Source organism: Ambystoma mexicanum, chromosome 3p (assembly GCF_040938575.1).
Source record: "Ambystoma mexicanum isolate Mex_15411 chromosome 3p, UKY_AmexF1_1, whole genome shotgun sequence".
In the NCBI taxonomy this organism is placed as follows: Eukaryota; Metazoa; Chordata; class Amphibia; order Caudata; family Ambystomatidae; genus Ambystoma; species Ambystoma mexicanum.
In genome coordinates, this window is record NC_090925.1 from 140,110,523 (window position 1) to 140,126,097 (window position 15,575).

Here is a 15,575-nt window from a genome sequence, read left to right on the forward strand (position 1 = left end):
AACATACAGCTTCTTGCATCTGCGACTCCCAAAATCTCTCGAGTAGTCTACTCCTTTGGGCGCGATCCCCAAAAGAGAGAGAAGGGACATCTGTCTACCCTCGCCCCTAATCCGTCAGTCTAGGTCCTGTGGTAGCCAACTACTGCGCTAACCTATCAATCTCTCTGCTCGGAGAGCCATTCCCCACCTCCCCCATAGATCGTAGTCTAAGTTGATTGCCATCACCCGAGCCATGTTTGTCCACACATTGTCCCCACTCCTCCATACATGACGTCAAATCTTTGTGTGCCATGTAGGTGAATTTCTCCATCAGGAAAACCTCCCGCACTTACCTAAGTCAGTCGACCCTTTTCCAGGAGTGAAGGCAGTTTCCAGTTCTATGCCATCGCTTTAAACCTGGCTGGGAGCAGGGCCTCCCACGACCTAGGGAACCTATATGATGGGTAGTTCTCCGGGGGAATACCCAGGAGAAGCGCCAAGCGCTTGAACGGTATAGGAATCCCGTAATATCTTTTATCCAACTGAGCAGTTGTGATTGTTATTTTAATGACATGGCACCAGCTGAAGACACATCACAATAATAATAACTTGATATTTATATGTAGCACTTTTTATCCAAAATGCTTTACATAGAACATATTTAAATACATTGTTATTACCAAATCGAAATTGGTACTAACTTGATCAACCTTAGAAGGATGAAAGGCTGAGTTGACGTGGCGGGATTTGAACCTGTGATCAAACACAGATCACAGCAACAAGCCCTCAACATGCTGAGCCATCTTACCGTATGAAAATAAAAATCTTATTTAATAGGTATTATGTGCTCTGATTAGTTTTGTTGCTCTAAATACTTGGTCTACAGATATAGCATGGCCTTTACCGGGGAATATTGTCGAAGTTCAGTGTGGAAAGGCGATTCTTTTATCATGATGAGACAGAACAAGAGTGATTTTAGATCCTATCTGAAATCCAGAGGTGGGAGGGCAGGTTTTGATGTCTAAAGAGATGAAGTGGAAAAGTTCCTGTGCATTACCAGTGTTAGTACTGACCTATGTCCGAAGTCACAGGCGGCATGTTCAGAAGGCGCACTTTGCCGAGCACATCACACTACAAACCACAGCCTTTGAATGGGCCATTCTGTGGCTGTAAGCACTTTATAAAGGCTCCAGTAGTGCTGCATTACAATCACATATGTTATTGTATGATAAATAATTTGTTGATAATGTATAGCAACTTGCAATATCCATATAAAAGCCTGTAAAATAAATGTCATATTACAGGCTAGTTGTGACATCACTACTAACCTGTACAAATAAATTGAAATCACAATTGCTCTGTAAGGAGTTTTTATGCTTCAGTTGTGACTTCACAATCCCTGCGGCTTGATACAGCACAGAGCAGAATTCATGTTGTCACTGCAGCACTTAAATAAAGGCATGACAAGCTTTTCAAAAACAACTTTCTGTGACACTGTTTGTGCTATGTGTATTCTATACACTGCTGACGTTTAACAAAGAGGAAAAGATTCTACAACTTATAATTTATTTTAAAGCACAAAACGAAAACGTTTTGGATGCATTTTATTAAACTGCTCGAACTATTTTTCAGCAACGCATTAGAAGCTGCAAATTAGGGAGTTTTTAAAAAAATCCAAACAGATTCTCCATTGATTATCTCTATCATCAATAGGATTATATAAGCAAGAACCTGGCATTAAAGGGGATGACGGTGTATGACCATGTATTATAAGGAATACAATACCCCCTACTGTACATAAAAAGGATATTGCAAGTCACAGAGGAGTCCCGTGGCCAAATAGAGGAAGAAGACCCTATCCTTATTCCATACATATCACAATGAAGACTAATCACCAAAATTGTCTTTTACAATACAACATAGTTCCTTGCAATATTCTCATAAACGCATGCACTTTGAAGGAGTCAAACCATCTGCTTGCGGCCTGGCTATGTGTCAGCATATTAATCAGGTTGAACACTCAATCATTGTCAGAAAGTGATGCACAAGGAAGCGCTGGGAAGACACTGCTTCAAATTCCTTAACCACATAAAAGAGCTTGTCATGAGGACAAGCAATCTTGTCACAAGGCCGAAGCTTTACCAGGAGCGACACGGGAGCATTTATTAGTATTGGCATTGATTGATACCTATTGTTCTGTCCCTGTGCTTACCTCTCTATCATTTCCATCCTTTGCTCAGACCATGGGGAATGAAAGGGAAGAAAAGTGTGGCACCCATAGGCCCTGGGCACTGTGATGCATCCTGCAGTGTCATCACTGATTCCCTGGTGATGGTCTCCTCACACATGGCCAGGCAAAGGCAGCTGATACCTGATCCTGACACTGGGGCTGGTGTGAGGAGGAAGGATCATGGGAGAGGGGATGAATACCGGGGAGAAGTGAAGACTCCGACGGGAGAGATGCTGTATTCTTCCCTTCTCTGTGAGGAAGAAACCCTAATTCCAGAGATTTTGATGGCATGTTGTTATTTAACATCTAATGTTTGTGATGATTGTCCTTTAAAAAAACTGCTCAACTATGTGATTTAATGCCATCTGCAATGTCATTGGACTCGAAGTCCCAGAAAGTCTCAAGTACTGAGACTAAGAGGAGGAGCAAGGAGTTGATGTGGAGTGAATGTGACACCAAGTACAGGGTCAGTTTAATTGTCAAAATCAAAGGCAGCTGCATGGTACATTTAAACACAGATATCACCTGCAGGTAGTAGTATAGAGCAGGATAGAAGTGAAAGCTGCGGAGTGCGCAGAGCGGGAAGCGAGCCCCAAGGCAGAGGCAGAATCAGGGAGACAAGCCGTGGGGAGAGCAGGAGGTATTCCCCAGCGATCGTATGGAGGTGTGTTGGACCGGAGAGGAGGAACTCCAGTGAAGTTGCAGAAGGTGCCCTGGAGGGACGGCTGAAGGTGAACTACACGCAGCGGGACTGGAACCAAGAAGAACTCTGCCAAAAGGGGGAGCCTGCCTAATGAACGCTCCTCACTGCAGCTGCACCTTACACTGGTGAGTCAACCTAAAGATTATGGTGCCCCGGGACGTGTCAATATGCTAACGAACAATTGGGAAGCACTTTTCAATACCAACCAAATAAAATTGAAAATCAATGACAAATATGGTACAATTCTCCTAATATAAAATATCAATTTGAGGAAACTTGGAACAAGCATTGCCAAGAGACATGAGATACTGAAGGAATGGTTGACAGGCAAAGCTTAAATAAGCCCTCATGTATGGGATGTCGGTGTTGGGGAAATTGGAACAAGTAATCCCTGAAGTCAACCAAGTTGTACAATTGAAGAAATGCAGGGATGCGCTTGTGCTTCTAAGGTAGGAGAGGCACAGATCTAGGGGTAAGAAGAGGGGGATGCCATGCTTGACTAAAGTTCTGCAAAAACTCTGCCCTTCATCCCCTGAACCTCTCATGTTGTATTATATGCCATATCTCGCATACTCAACTTGTCACATGCTAGTACCGACCTATGCTGCATGTCCCAGGAGACAGGATGCGAGGATGCACTTGGCCCATTATTGCTCACTTCAGTGGTTAGACAAGCCTTGCAGGAGATCACACTTGCCTTGTAAACACCAGACATACTGCAGTGCACCCCTTTGGCAGATGGAATATATAATATTTGCAAAGGTAAAACTAATTACATTGTTATGTTGATGTATAGCATGCACCACTGCCAATGTCGTGGTCTCTGGGTGCTCACATGGCTCTGCAAGTAAAATTGGGTAGGGCTGGTTAGTGAGGGAGAGAGGGATAGGGTAGATGTTGTGCTCATCTGTTGATGGGTGCAGAACCAGGAGCAACTGGCATCTGTGTGTGAGAGCTTTCTGGACGTGCTTTGGTTTGTGCACTGGGCTTGTTGTGTCCAGAAGGGCGTCGTCCAGTGTTGTGTGGGACAGAAGTGGTTAGTGTTTTTTTTGGTGATCTCTTATTATTTTTAGTTATATATAATATTATTTTCCATTTAAAATGCATCCCTTGTTTTCTTCGTTTCTAGTATATGGTTTGTAGAAGAAGGAATTGTCTGGGTTGGGTGGTCCGCTCCCGGAGTGGTTGTTAAATGTTTGATCTGTGTTTATCTCGGTGAGTTGCTGGCAGGCAAATAGCATACACAGTAGGTGTGTACACCAGCCTTGTCCTGTTAAGTCCCAGGTGACACTCGTTAGAACGATGCAAAACAATGTGATTCTCTGAACAATATGAGTGAGGTGGAAACTTAGTGCTAGCTTCTATTAATTGAAATCGGTGCTGTGGCTGGTGCACACATACAAAACAAGCATTGGCAATGGCTTTTGTGCAGGCATGAGAAAGCCACTTGACAGGCACTGCGATATTGGTTTTAACTGGTCCTTGATGGTAGCCAGGGGCGTTGCTAGGGGGGGGGCTAAGAGGGCTATAGCCCCTGATCTTTTGGTTGTAGCCCCGGATAGAATCTCAGGAGCTACAGACAAAAGACTAGCTAGCCCCCAGTCCCAACAGTTCCGACATCATCGTAGCCCCCGGTCTTTTCCAGACCTAGCAACTCCCCTGATGGTAGCAGGTGCAAAATGATGCAGGGACCTGGACATATAGTAGCAGTGCCCGGCAAATGCCTGATACTTATACACAATCCAAAACTGCTGGCTTTGCCAATGCTGGTTTTTGACAGGACATTAACTCTCAAAAGACTGTCTTGAAAAAACACTGGCAGGCACTTCAAGTGAAACGTTTTATGGTAAGGCTTGATTAAAGTGAGCTCAAAGAGTTTCCATGATGGTGGAGCTGTGTCTCTCTGAGCACAGTGAGCAGGGAGTCCACGTCTGGGTTCCCCCAGGTAACTCAGGGTGACCAACCCCAAGTTCCTTGCACATTTTTTTTAAAAAAGGTAGCAGGCGTCCCTCTCCAGGAAGAACATGGCATGATAACCTGTTCTGTGGTTTTTTCCCACTTTGAGAGTTTGCAGCCATCGCTTTTTGCTCACTGTACCTTTCACAGATAGGAAATATCCATTTGCATATCAGTCTTTGTCCCGCCCACATGGGCAGTCCAGCACCGAAATGCTATGGCAATTCCCTTCTGAACAAGAGTACCAACAGCAACCCCATACACGTGTTTCGAGAGAGGGGCGCCTGCTACCTTTTTTTAAAAACACACACTAGGCTTCAATAACTTGTGTGCTCCAGTACATTAGCTGCCATTGATACACCCGACCTGCCTGTCACTTTGGGAATGTGGTGGTTGTTTCGGCAGAATCCCAGCATTGACTAGACCTCGTAACAAGTGATGTTTTTTATCTCATCACTGAAAGCAAGTCGGTCGGACCCTTGCATTCGTTCCTCTGATAGCCCCACCATAGTTCCACTGTCAGTGATATCCCACCTCAACATCAAACATTCAGAGATGTGCTCTCGCTTGCAAGATACCCCATACCATGCCCAATCGATTTCAAACCCAGTCAGAAGATTCTGCACCCGCAAATCCACTATATTTCTACAGAAGAGCAAAGTGTAGGAAAGACTTGAGTGGATGGATCCATGGAGAAAAAGCCCATTTGATCTTCTACTTCCGCTGCTGGGGCTCCAGCTGTGCATGGACTCTCCAGCTGTGCATGGACTACCACAAGCAGAAACAGATCAGAACTTAGAATGCCGATCCACTGCCGGGCATTCCTGATCTCTGGAGCCAGTTTGAGACATTTCATTGTTTTTGGAAGCTGGATTTAGATGGAGAATTCAATCAGGGAAAGACACGAATGGAAGGCCTCTTCCAAGACCATGTAGAGCTTTTTTGAGTAAAATGTCATGCCATATGGCCTCCTCAACCTACCTGCCACCTCTCAGCACTTTAACACTGATGTCTAGCATGATTTGCGTGGGGTTTACGGAGCCATGTATGTGGCTGATGTACTCTTCCACTCCCACAAAAAACATGTCCATATGGAGTCAGTCCTGTAGAAAAAGAGAAAGTGGATCGGCGGGCGTGAACTAAAAGGACCACGTGACCTTGGCTGAGGGCAGCAGCAGGGATGGGAGATGAAGCATGGACAGAAGAGCCCTTTCACTGGAATCACGGCAGGCCAGTGAGACACCATGACACATTCCTTTGCAAGGTCTGTGCATGGCCGGAGAGCCATTGCGCACACAGGTGGGCTGCGTCTTCTCATTGATAGTTCAGCTTGTGGAAAGGAAGTGGACACGGTACTTCCAGAGAGAACCAAGGCCTTTGGCACTGATGATCTTTGAGAAGAACTGCACTGATTCCTGTCAGTACCTGCCCAGCTGGACCTGGCTTTGCAGTGAGTGGGAGTGGAACTGTTGGAATAGCTGACGGGGTCCTAGAGGCAGAGCAGGCGAGACAGGTTTGCAGGAGAATTCTTGGGGACCTAGACTTTTTCCGTGGAGGAGATATTCCAGTGTGTGCCCCTGCAGGTGGGAATCAAGAAGAGACTGGATCTCAGGAGCTGCTGAACCGGAAATAGCAATGTCCCAGGAGCTAATGCGCCAATGTGAAGGGCTAGTGGGCTTAAGGAGGGGCACGTAAAGGCGTGATTTATGCATCAGTCCTTGGGAAGTTGCCATTAGCCTGCTATTGGGGAAACAAGTTTCTAAATTCTAAAAGCACAAACAAAGCAGGGTTGGAGCTTGCAGTGACATTGTGGGATGTGGTTCTTTTATTTGTTTATAGCCACACTAGATTATGGGCTGCATAGGTAAGAGCTGTCAGTCACCTACGAGCACTTGTGCCTTTATCCTGTTGTACTATAGGATCAGGTGCTACAACTCACCATTCTGCAAGCCCTCACATTCCTCTTCCTTGCCCTCTCCCCCCTCCATCAACCCGCAGTACCCCAAAACCCAAATACAAAAATACCCAAAGAAAGTATGAAAATAAATGTGGCAAAAAGGCTTTTCAGCAAATGCTGTGAAATGGCCGCAGCGTCAGAGTCGTATGCCAGAGTCTCTGGAGGGGTGCGGCTGGCATGACGCTGGGTATACCCGTGAATGCCGAAGACAATCCCAAAAGATCATTCGAGTTACCTCTGTCTGGAAACAGAAGCCTCTAATAAATGCTCATGAAGGGGCAGGGTTATTGGGTAAGCTGCATGCACCTCCATGTACCTGCGCTACTAACATCTGTGCCTTCTATCAAAGTCTCAAATCCTCATGTTTAAAGTGTTTTTGTGGAATTTGACATTTTATTCATTTTGAGCATAATAGCAATTTGCATGCCTTTGTCAAACTGACTACAAATAGATGACCTTATCACACAGTATCATTTGTTGTTGCTCAGAAGGAGAAACATGAAACTGCAGTCTTACCTTTTTTGCTTAATACTTTTTTATACGGATTTATGTATCTCTTACGATGGTTTATTTTGTGATTAATAGATTTTTTTTAATAATGTATTTAAAGCAGAGCATTATTTTAGCCCTTGAAAGTCAAACATGAACACATATCTGTAACTGTACCAGCTAGAGCTCAGAGATATGTGGCCCAGTGCCTAAAGTGTAGATTACCCCAAATCATTGATTCGCAGCATAACTGAAGTGTTTGATCCTGGGCAATTCATATTATCTGCCAAAATTGGGATTCCCTCAATGTGATTTAATTCACTGCCTGTGTTATTCGACCATAGCTTTATCATGGTTTAGGGGCCTCCAATGTAGGGGCTCAATACATAGTATTAAAAGTGACCTTTTATATATTGCATAATAGTTATTTGTTTCTTGGTGGCACACTCTTAGTAACTTCTTGTCATGAATGTTCGGTGATGCACCTGACAATTAAAGACTGGTCTTATGTGATGTAACTTCCTGTGCTGTCATTTCCGGTACTGTGAATGCATATGCAAAGTACTGGCCCTGGACGTCTTGTCCCTCTCTTGACCTCGCAAATCCTAGACCCGGCCTGATTTCCACTTTCTCTTTGATAAAACCAGGTGTGAGCAGGGCACGAAGAACTGATGGGCAGGTATTGACATGCCTATTGTTTTAGCTCAGGGTCTTTTGGTTGTTGCCCTGGGTAGAAGCTCAGGGGCTACAGCGAAAAGGCTAGCTAGCCCGAGTCCCACAGTCCCTATATTAGCGCAGCCCTGGATCTTTTCCAGACCTAGCAACACCCCAGCTAAAAAGTAAAGGTCAGGAAAAATTGAGCGCACTGTTTCCAAAGCAGACAAGACATTCAGGTCTTTGCATGAGAGCCTAACTCCCACTATAACGTTCCTTTCCAGGTGCTGAATCTGTTTCCCTGTACTGTCCTGAGGGCTGGATGACACTTGAAAGAAAGTGCTACTACTTCGCAAAATCCCCCAACGCAAAGAACTGGAGCGCAAGCCACGAGGACTGTTCCTCCAGGGACTCCCGCCTGCTCGTCATCCAGGACCAGGCAGAGCTGGTAAGGCATCGCTCTCTTCTCCAGCATCTTTACCCATTCTCAGAATCCTTTTGCTTAGAACACTTACTAGCCTCTGGAGAGGACTTCCGAGGCCCAGTGAATGTGCCGTATTAATCCGACATTCCCCCACCTATCAATTCCTCTGCCATTCTGAGGGAGTGAAGGGGAGGGGGCTGTTACATCCGCCCTGCGTCCCGCTGCGCGGTGACGCAGGGCGTGTTAATAAAAGCCCCGCCCCCGAGTTCGTGGAGCAGTTTCGGGCCAACCACCATCCTGTGTGCTGCGTGTCCTTTTTGCTCCCGCTGGAGCTGCACCACTAAGGCCGCGCGGCCTTGCATCGCATTGATCCGGTCCCCCGCGGAGGCCGGATCTAACAATGGCGATGAGGGGAATCACACGAGACACGCGCGCTCAGCGCTCGACAGGCTGCTGATTGCCCACGGCCATAGGAAACACATTTTTGGACAGCCGGTGGGGGGGACACACACAAAACCCCCCCACCCATTAAAAGGAATGGGTGGTCCACCACACCAGAGGAATACGATCCTCAGCTGCATCAACCCGATTCAGCCTACAAATGGGCAGGCCACCAAAATGCGGAAGCACCAAGACTTTCTACCTGCCTCCCATGAGTCGGAAACTCCAGGAAACATCAGGAAGGCCCACTGCGGAAGCACATCCATAAATCCAACACGGGTGCACGTGGTGAGTGCCTGATCCTGACATTACTGCCCATCTGGAAATTCGGAAGGGATCGCCCAGGGACCAGCAACAAGGTGAGGTCAGCGAACCCCAGCCATGGCAACCGGCATGTCCACCCCCAGACCTGGCACACCGTCCAGGTTGGCAGCAAACCTGTTGTTGTCATCACCACAGGCTCACCCGCAGGGACACTCTTCTGGAATGATCCAGCCCTTTGACCCATTTACAGACCCGTCATCAGTTGGCCCCAGGTGGCAGCTATGGATCCAGAAATTCGAAATGGCAATGGAATGCAAGGACATAACAACATCCAGGAAGATGAGGTTGCATCTGCTGCTGAACGTGGGGGACGAGGTACTACGTATCTTTAACTCGCTAACCATTGATGATGGCCAGGATGCATACCAACAAGCAAAAGATGCCCTGACGGTGCATTTCCTCCCACAATTGAACCCGGACCATGAGACTTCCATGTTCTGCACCACTATTCAGGCAGAAGAAGAAACTTTGGACGCTTACCACATGCGGCTGAGGAAGTTAGCTATTTCGTGTGAATTCACGAACGTCGAAAAAGAAATCCAGAGGCAACTCATCAATGGCATCCACTCAGAAAAACTAAGGCGGATGGTACTTGGTGAGAAAGGCATATTCCTCACACGAATTCTCGAAGTGGGTCGACAAAGTGAACTGGCACATACCAGAGCTGCAAACATGGGGGCTACGCTACTAAAATTACAGCCCGCCCTCATGACAGCCATGGTGTCCCATGTCACCAACAGACGAGGCTGGCGGCAGCTACGCACAAAACAGGTGGCAGCCACGTGTCCCGGGTCCCACGGAGTGCGGATGGTGTGGTGGACCGCGACATGGCCGGCGGAACTGCCCCGCGTAAGGAACAACGTGCGGAGCATGTGGCAGAAAGGACCACAATGCGAAGGTATGCCGATCAGTGGGTACCCCGGCACAGCCCCCGCAGAACCCTCAAGAAAAGAGCAGGACCAAGAAGAAGAAGCAAGCCAGCGCAAGGCGAGTCGAAAAGGCCAATTCATCGACCGAGGAAGAAGGGGATGATGTCTCAGGCACACAACATGATGCCGGCAAGGAACAAGGGAGAAAAGGGAGGAAGGTCTACCTAGTGTCTACGTTGGATCAAGGACAGATAACACAGAGAAAGAACCTCCAAAGGCGCAAGTGTTTGGTCACCCTTCAAGACCAGCAAGTGTGGATGACCATCAGCATGTTCCAGACACTACAACCACAATCAGATCTGAAGGACACGGACACACTGCTGTTCGCGTACGGCAGCAGGAAGCCCCTACCGGTTGTTGGCAGGTTCCACACCACTCTCGTCCACGGCGAAAAAACAGACTACGGTCGAAAATCTACGTTGTGAAGGCGGGGATCGAATGCCTTTTGAGTGGGGACGCGGCTGAAGATCTGGGGTTGGCCAAGTTCATCTGCCAAGTGGATGAGGTGCAAGAAGTTGAGAACATTTTGAAGCACTATCTCAACCTGCAAAAGGGCATAGGGTGTCTGAAAGGAAAGACTATTAGACTACACATTGATGAATCGGTACAGCCGAAGGCAGTGAGACACAGGAGGACACCGTTCCACATGCGAGAACAAGTGGAGAAAGAACTCAAAGCGCTGGAAGAAGCCAGAATAATAGAGGAGGTGACTGGGCCTACACCATGGGTCTCCCCTATGGTTGTAACCAGGAGAGTTGCTAGGTCTGGAAAAGACCCAGGGCTAAGCTGATGTCGGAACAGTTGGGAGTGGGGGCTAGCTCGTCTTTTGGCTGTAGCTTCTGAGATTCGATCCGGGGCTACAACCAAAAGATCAGGGGCTATAGCCCCCTTAGCGCCCGCCCCCCCCTAGCAACGCCCCTGGTTGTAACAAGAAAGCCTAAACAGCCTGGCAAAGTCCGCATTTGCATAGACATGCGTCTTCCAAACACCGCCATCAAGCGGGAGCACCATATCACACCCACGCTCGATGAAATTGTGGCCGACCTCACAGGGTCGCAAGTGTTCTCCAAAGTTGATCTGAAAGTGGGATACCACCAGCTGAAGCTTCATAAAGACTCTCGCTACATAACGACTTTCTCAACACATCTGGGGCTGCGGAGATACAAACGCCTGAGCTTCGGGGTATCATCGGCGGCCGAAGTCTTCCAACAAACAATTCAAGAGGTCATCCGAGACATACCTGGTGTCCGCAATGTGAGCGACAACATCCTGATTTACGCTCATGACAGGGAAGAACATCTCAAGAGGCGCTGAACACTACTGGGCAGGCTAGAAGACGCTGGATTAACCATACATAAGGAAAAGTGTGAGTTTCTCAAATCAGAAATCACGTTTTTTGGGTACAAATTCAGCAGCACAGGCATTTCCCCTGACCCCCAGAAGGTTGCAGACATTCAAGCCGCAAGCCTGCCAATTACACCCACCGAAGTGCGCAGTTTCCTGGGCATGGCCACCTACTGTGGTAGGTTCATCCGAAATCTGGCCACTCTCTCGGAGCCCCTACGCGAGCTGACCAAAATAAACACCAAATGGAAATGGGGCAGGAGTGCCAGGAGGCTTTCAAGAACATTAAGGAGTCCCTGTCCGTCGACACAAAAATGGCGTACTATGACACCGAGCTCCCGACGGAGTTGTTCGTGGATGCGAGCCCCGTAGGGTTAGGGCCCATCCTCATGGAGGTCACCAAAGAGGGGGAGAAGAGGCCCATCGCATACGCATCAAGAGCGCTCACCATGACAAAACAACGGTACTCCCATATCGAGAAGGAGGCCATTGCTGTACTATGGGGGTGTCGTCACTTTCACCTATACCTCTATGGATGGAGGTTTACGGCGGTCACAGATCACAAACCCCTATTACCCATCTCCATGGGCACGTCGTCACACCCACCGGCAAGGATAACTAAATGGTTGTTACACCTCCAGCAGTATAACTTTGAACTGGCCTACCAGCTGGGTAGTGGAAACCTGGCAGACTTCCTCTCAAGGGACCCTCCAGCGGCAACCTCACAAGTAGTCCAAGTGGCCGAAGAGACCGAGGAGCATATATGCCAGGTGGCGCGGGCCATGAGGCCTAAGGCTGTCAGCATCAAGGACATTGAGTCTGAGACCCACAAAGACCCATGTTGCGACCTAGTGAAGGACGCCATCATCTCAGGCGACTGGAAGACCTTCATGAAGAACACCCATAACAGGACAGTGGAAGCGAAGCTTTTTCTCTCCAGGATGTTCACCGTAAGGCAAGATCTGTCGATCAAGAGAGCGGACTGCTGCTCAGGGGAAATCGGATCGTCATCCCACCGAGCATACAAGACAGAATAGTGGCGCTGGCCCACGAAGGACATCAAGGGATGGCACGGACAAAAGCCCGGATCAGACACCGGGAGTGGTTCCCACAGATCGACGAGAAGGTTGAAAATCTGATAAACACATGCCTACCCTGCCAAATAACCGGAGCTCCGCCTGAAACAGAACCCATTCAGTCAGCGGAACGTGGTCGTGGCCGATGGGATGCCATTAGCATCGATTTCTGCAAACTACAGGAGGGCCTCTACCTCCTGGTGGCCATTGACGACCACTCCCGATACCCCGAGGTCGAAATAGTGGAATCCACAGCAGCGGAGGTGGTCATCCCTGCCAAGGAGAAGATGTTTGCAACACATGGTTTACCCACCGCCATCAAGAACGACAATGGCCCCCCATTCCAAGGGGAGGAATTCAAACAGCACTTGCACGAACTAAACATCAAGTACCATCACATCATGCCGAGATGGCCCCACGCGAACAGCAATGTAGAATGTTTCATGAGGACCCTGTACAAAGTACTAAGAGTGTCAAAGGCGAACGCCAGCCCGTGGAAGGTCGACCTGTACCATTTTCTGCGTAACTACCGGGCACCCCTCACAGCACGACGAGCGTCCCGCCAGCCGACCTCATGTATGGCACCGTTATAAAATCCTTGATTCCACATCACCCCAGCAGGGCCCCGGACGAAGTCGATAAGGAGCGCACGGAGAGAAGGAGAACGAGTGCCAACACACACATGAGCGCCAAGAGGAGGGCGAGACCGTCCAACCACCAGGTGGGCGACCAGGTGGTCATGCTGCGAAATCCAACAAGATCAAAGCTGGACTCCAGATACAAAGAGCTCCCATGGACCGTCAGTGGGAAGCAAGGGACCGTGGTGACGGTAACGAGAGGACACCGCCAGGTGACACGAAATGCGTTGTGGTTCAAGGCGGTGCCACGCAACCTGTGGACTGATGGCGAAGGCTACCAGGAAGATGAAGCATCTCAGTCAAATGAAGGAGAACCCGCTCACCTCCAGGACGAGGCAGCGTGGGAGACATGACATGGGAGCAGTGGAGCAAGCCGGACTTGGGTGAGCCGGACAGAGAAGGTGAGACCCCCAATGAGACAGTGGAGATCAGCCCCAGAGGCGGGCGATATAGTTTGAGAACGGCCACGAGACTGCCCGCCAAGCTCAAAGACTATGTGTGGTACTGGGCCTCCTGTAGACTGTGAGTAAGGAGAGTCCATGGACATTTACTAGTTGAAAGTTGTTTGAAGTGGAGTTTATGGCATGTTGTGTTAATGTTAATCTCATTTAAAATAAAGGAGGAATGTTACATCCGCCCTGCGTCCCGCTACGCGGTGATGCACGCCGCGTTAATAAAAGCCCCGCCCCCGAGTTCGGGGAGCAGTTCCGGGCCAACCACCATCCTGTGAGCTGCGTGTTCTTTTCGCTCCCGCTGGAGCTGCGCCACTAAGGCCGCGCAGCCTTGCATCGCATTGATCCGGTCCCCCGCGGAGGCCAGATCTAACAGGGGCCAGAGCCGTCCTGGCAGGTTGATTGAAAAGTGATGTGAACTGATCGCAGAAGCAGCGCTGCAGGCCTGATTCTGATCTCCATTAAAAATGAGACAAGTGTCATTCTGTGATGGAATAGCACTTTTCTTATTTGCTCCACATTCTGGGCCTGATTCTGAGGTGCGTGCAACGTTACAAACACAACGCAACTAGAATTCCATAGAATGAATACGCCTGCTAGAAAGCACAGCTGATCACATAGGAATGTCCAGCGAAACACTAATGTAATGACTGTTATTGTAACAAAGATGAATGTTAGGGCCCTGCCCTTAGAAACCACACTTCCTTTTGATGTGTGTGGCACAATTAGAATTTTCTGGAAGTGTTGCAGGGGTGACACATTTGGTAGCGTAGAAAGGTGTCTTTGATCTGTGGTTTTGACAGTGTATGTGCTCTGCATATGTTAATCTCTCGAGGGCCTGATTCTGAGCTCATGTGACTATATTTATACAGAAAGGCCCGATTCTGCAGCCCAACAAATGTATTAATCCGACATCCCCCCACCTAAAAAGTCCACTGACATTCTGAGAGAGGCAGGAAGAAGGTGTCGTTGGATTGCACTAAAAAGTGTTTTAAAGTGCTTGCAGAAAGAGCACTCAGAGGTTAACATGTGCAGCGCTCAAGGAACCCGGCCCTTTCGATTACACTTCATGTCAGCGCCTTACAGCCTGACAACAGCCCCAGAGACCCCAAAAAGTACAGACCATCCAGTGCGTGCTCATTCTGCTCGTGCAGTGTCACTTTCATCCCTGAAAAAAAGGCGCACGCTAAACTACGGCACCCATGAGGTGTCATTCTGGGAGAAAAGAAGCAGCATTCCTTACAAAGTATATGTATGAGAAGAGTATTTTAAACAGATATTGCACTCAAGGACCACAAGATGGCAGACTTTGCACACAATACAATAATCTGTGTTCACAAACGGCCTACATATTTCTGTCCCAATACTATCACCAAATACTGGACATTTCTCAGTAGCTGAGATAATTTTTGACATGTTTTGCTCTTCGTTCACTTGAAGTGCCACATACATATTCTGTAGAAATAAAGAACCAAAGTGCAGGCCGTGTTCTATTCTCTGCATCTGCTACGACATGTGTTCCCTTCTGTCCATGCAAACGATCATGCAGCAGTGGGGGGAGCAGTGGTAAATTCGCTGCTGGATTATTGCAACAGCCTCCTAGCTAGTGTTCCAGCCAAACACATTCAGCGCCTCCAGAAGGCACAGAAGGCCGGCGTCAGACTGGTGTTCGCAGTGAGGAAGTTACACCCATCTCAGGGCTGCGTCGCTCGCTGCACTGCTTGCCTGTGGAGGATAGGATTACATTTAAAATCCTCTGCATGATATATAAGGTCCTCAATAACCCACGTATCTGACAGAAACACTGATTCTCTCTCAGCCAACACAGCCCCTTTGATCGCGGGATGAGCTCCTTTTGTCTACTCCTCAGTAGATTCCGTTTACGGACCCACGCTATGGAACAGTCTTCCTTGGGAGATTAGGATACCGGAGTCATTTACCCAGTTCTGGAAAAAGGTGAAAACAGACTTGTTTAAATA

At 48.3% G+C, this 15,575-nt stretch overlaps 1 protein-coding gene across 1 annotated transcript in view; it reads left to right on the top strand.

Annotated features, from left to right (window-relative positions):
* Positions 1–15,575, top strand: part of LOC138579500 (killer cell lectin-like receptor subfamily B member 1B allele C) — a 288,643-nt gene that overhangs the window by 96,267 nt on the left and 176,801 nt on the right. Inside the window, exon 2 of the mRNA XM_069649820.1 lies at positions 8,253–8,416. Coding sequence (XP_069505921.1) covers positions 8,291–8,416 — 126 coding nt within the window. The 5' untranslated portion in view covers positions 8,253–8,290. The remainder of the gene's footprint in view (positions 1–8,252; positions 8,417–15,575) is intronic.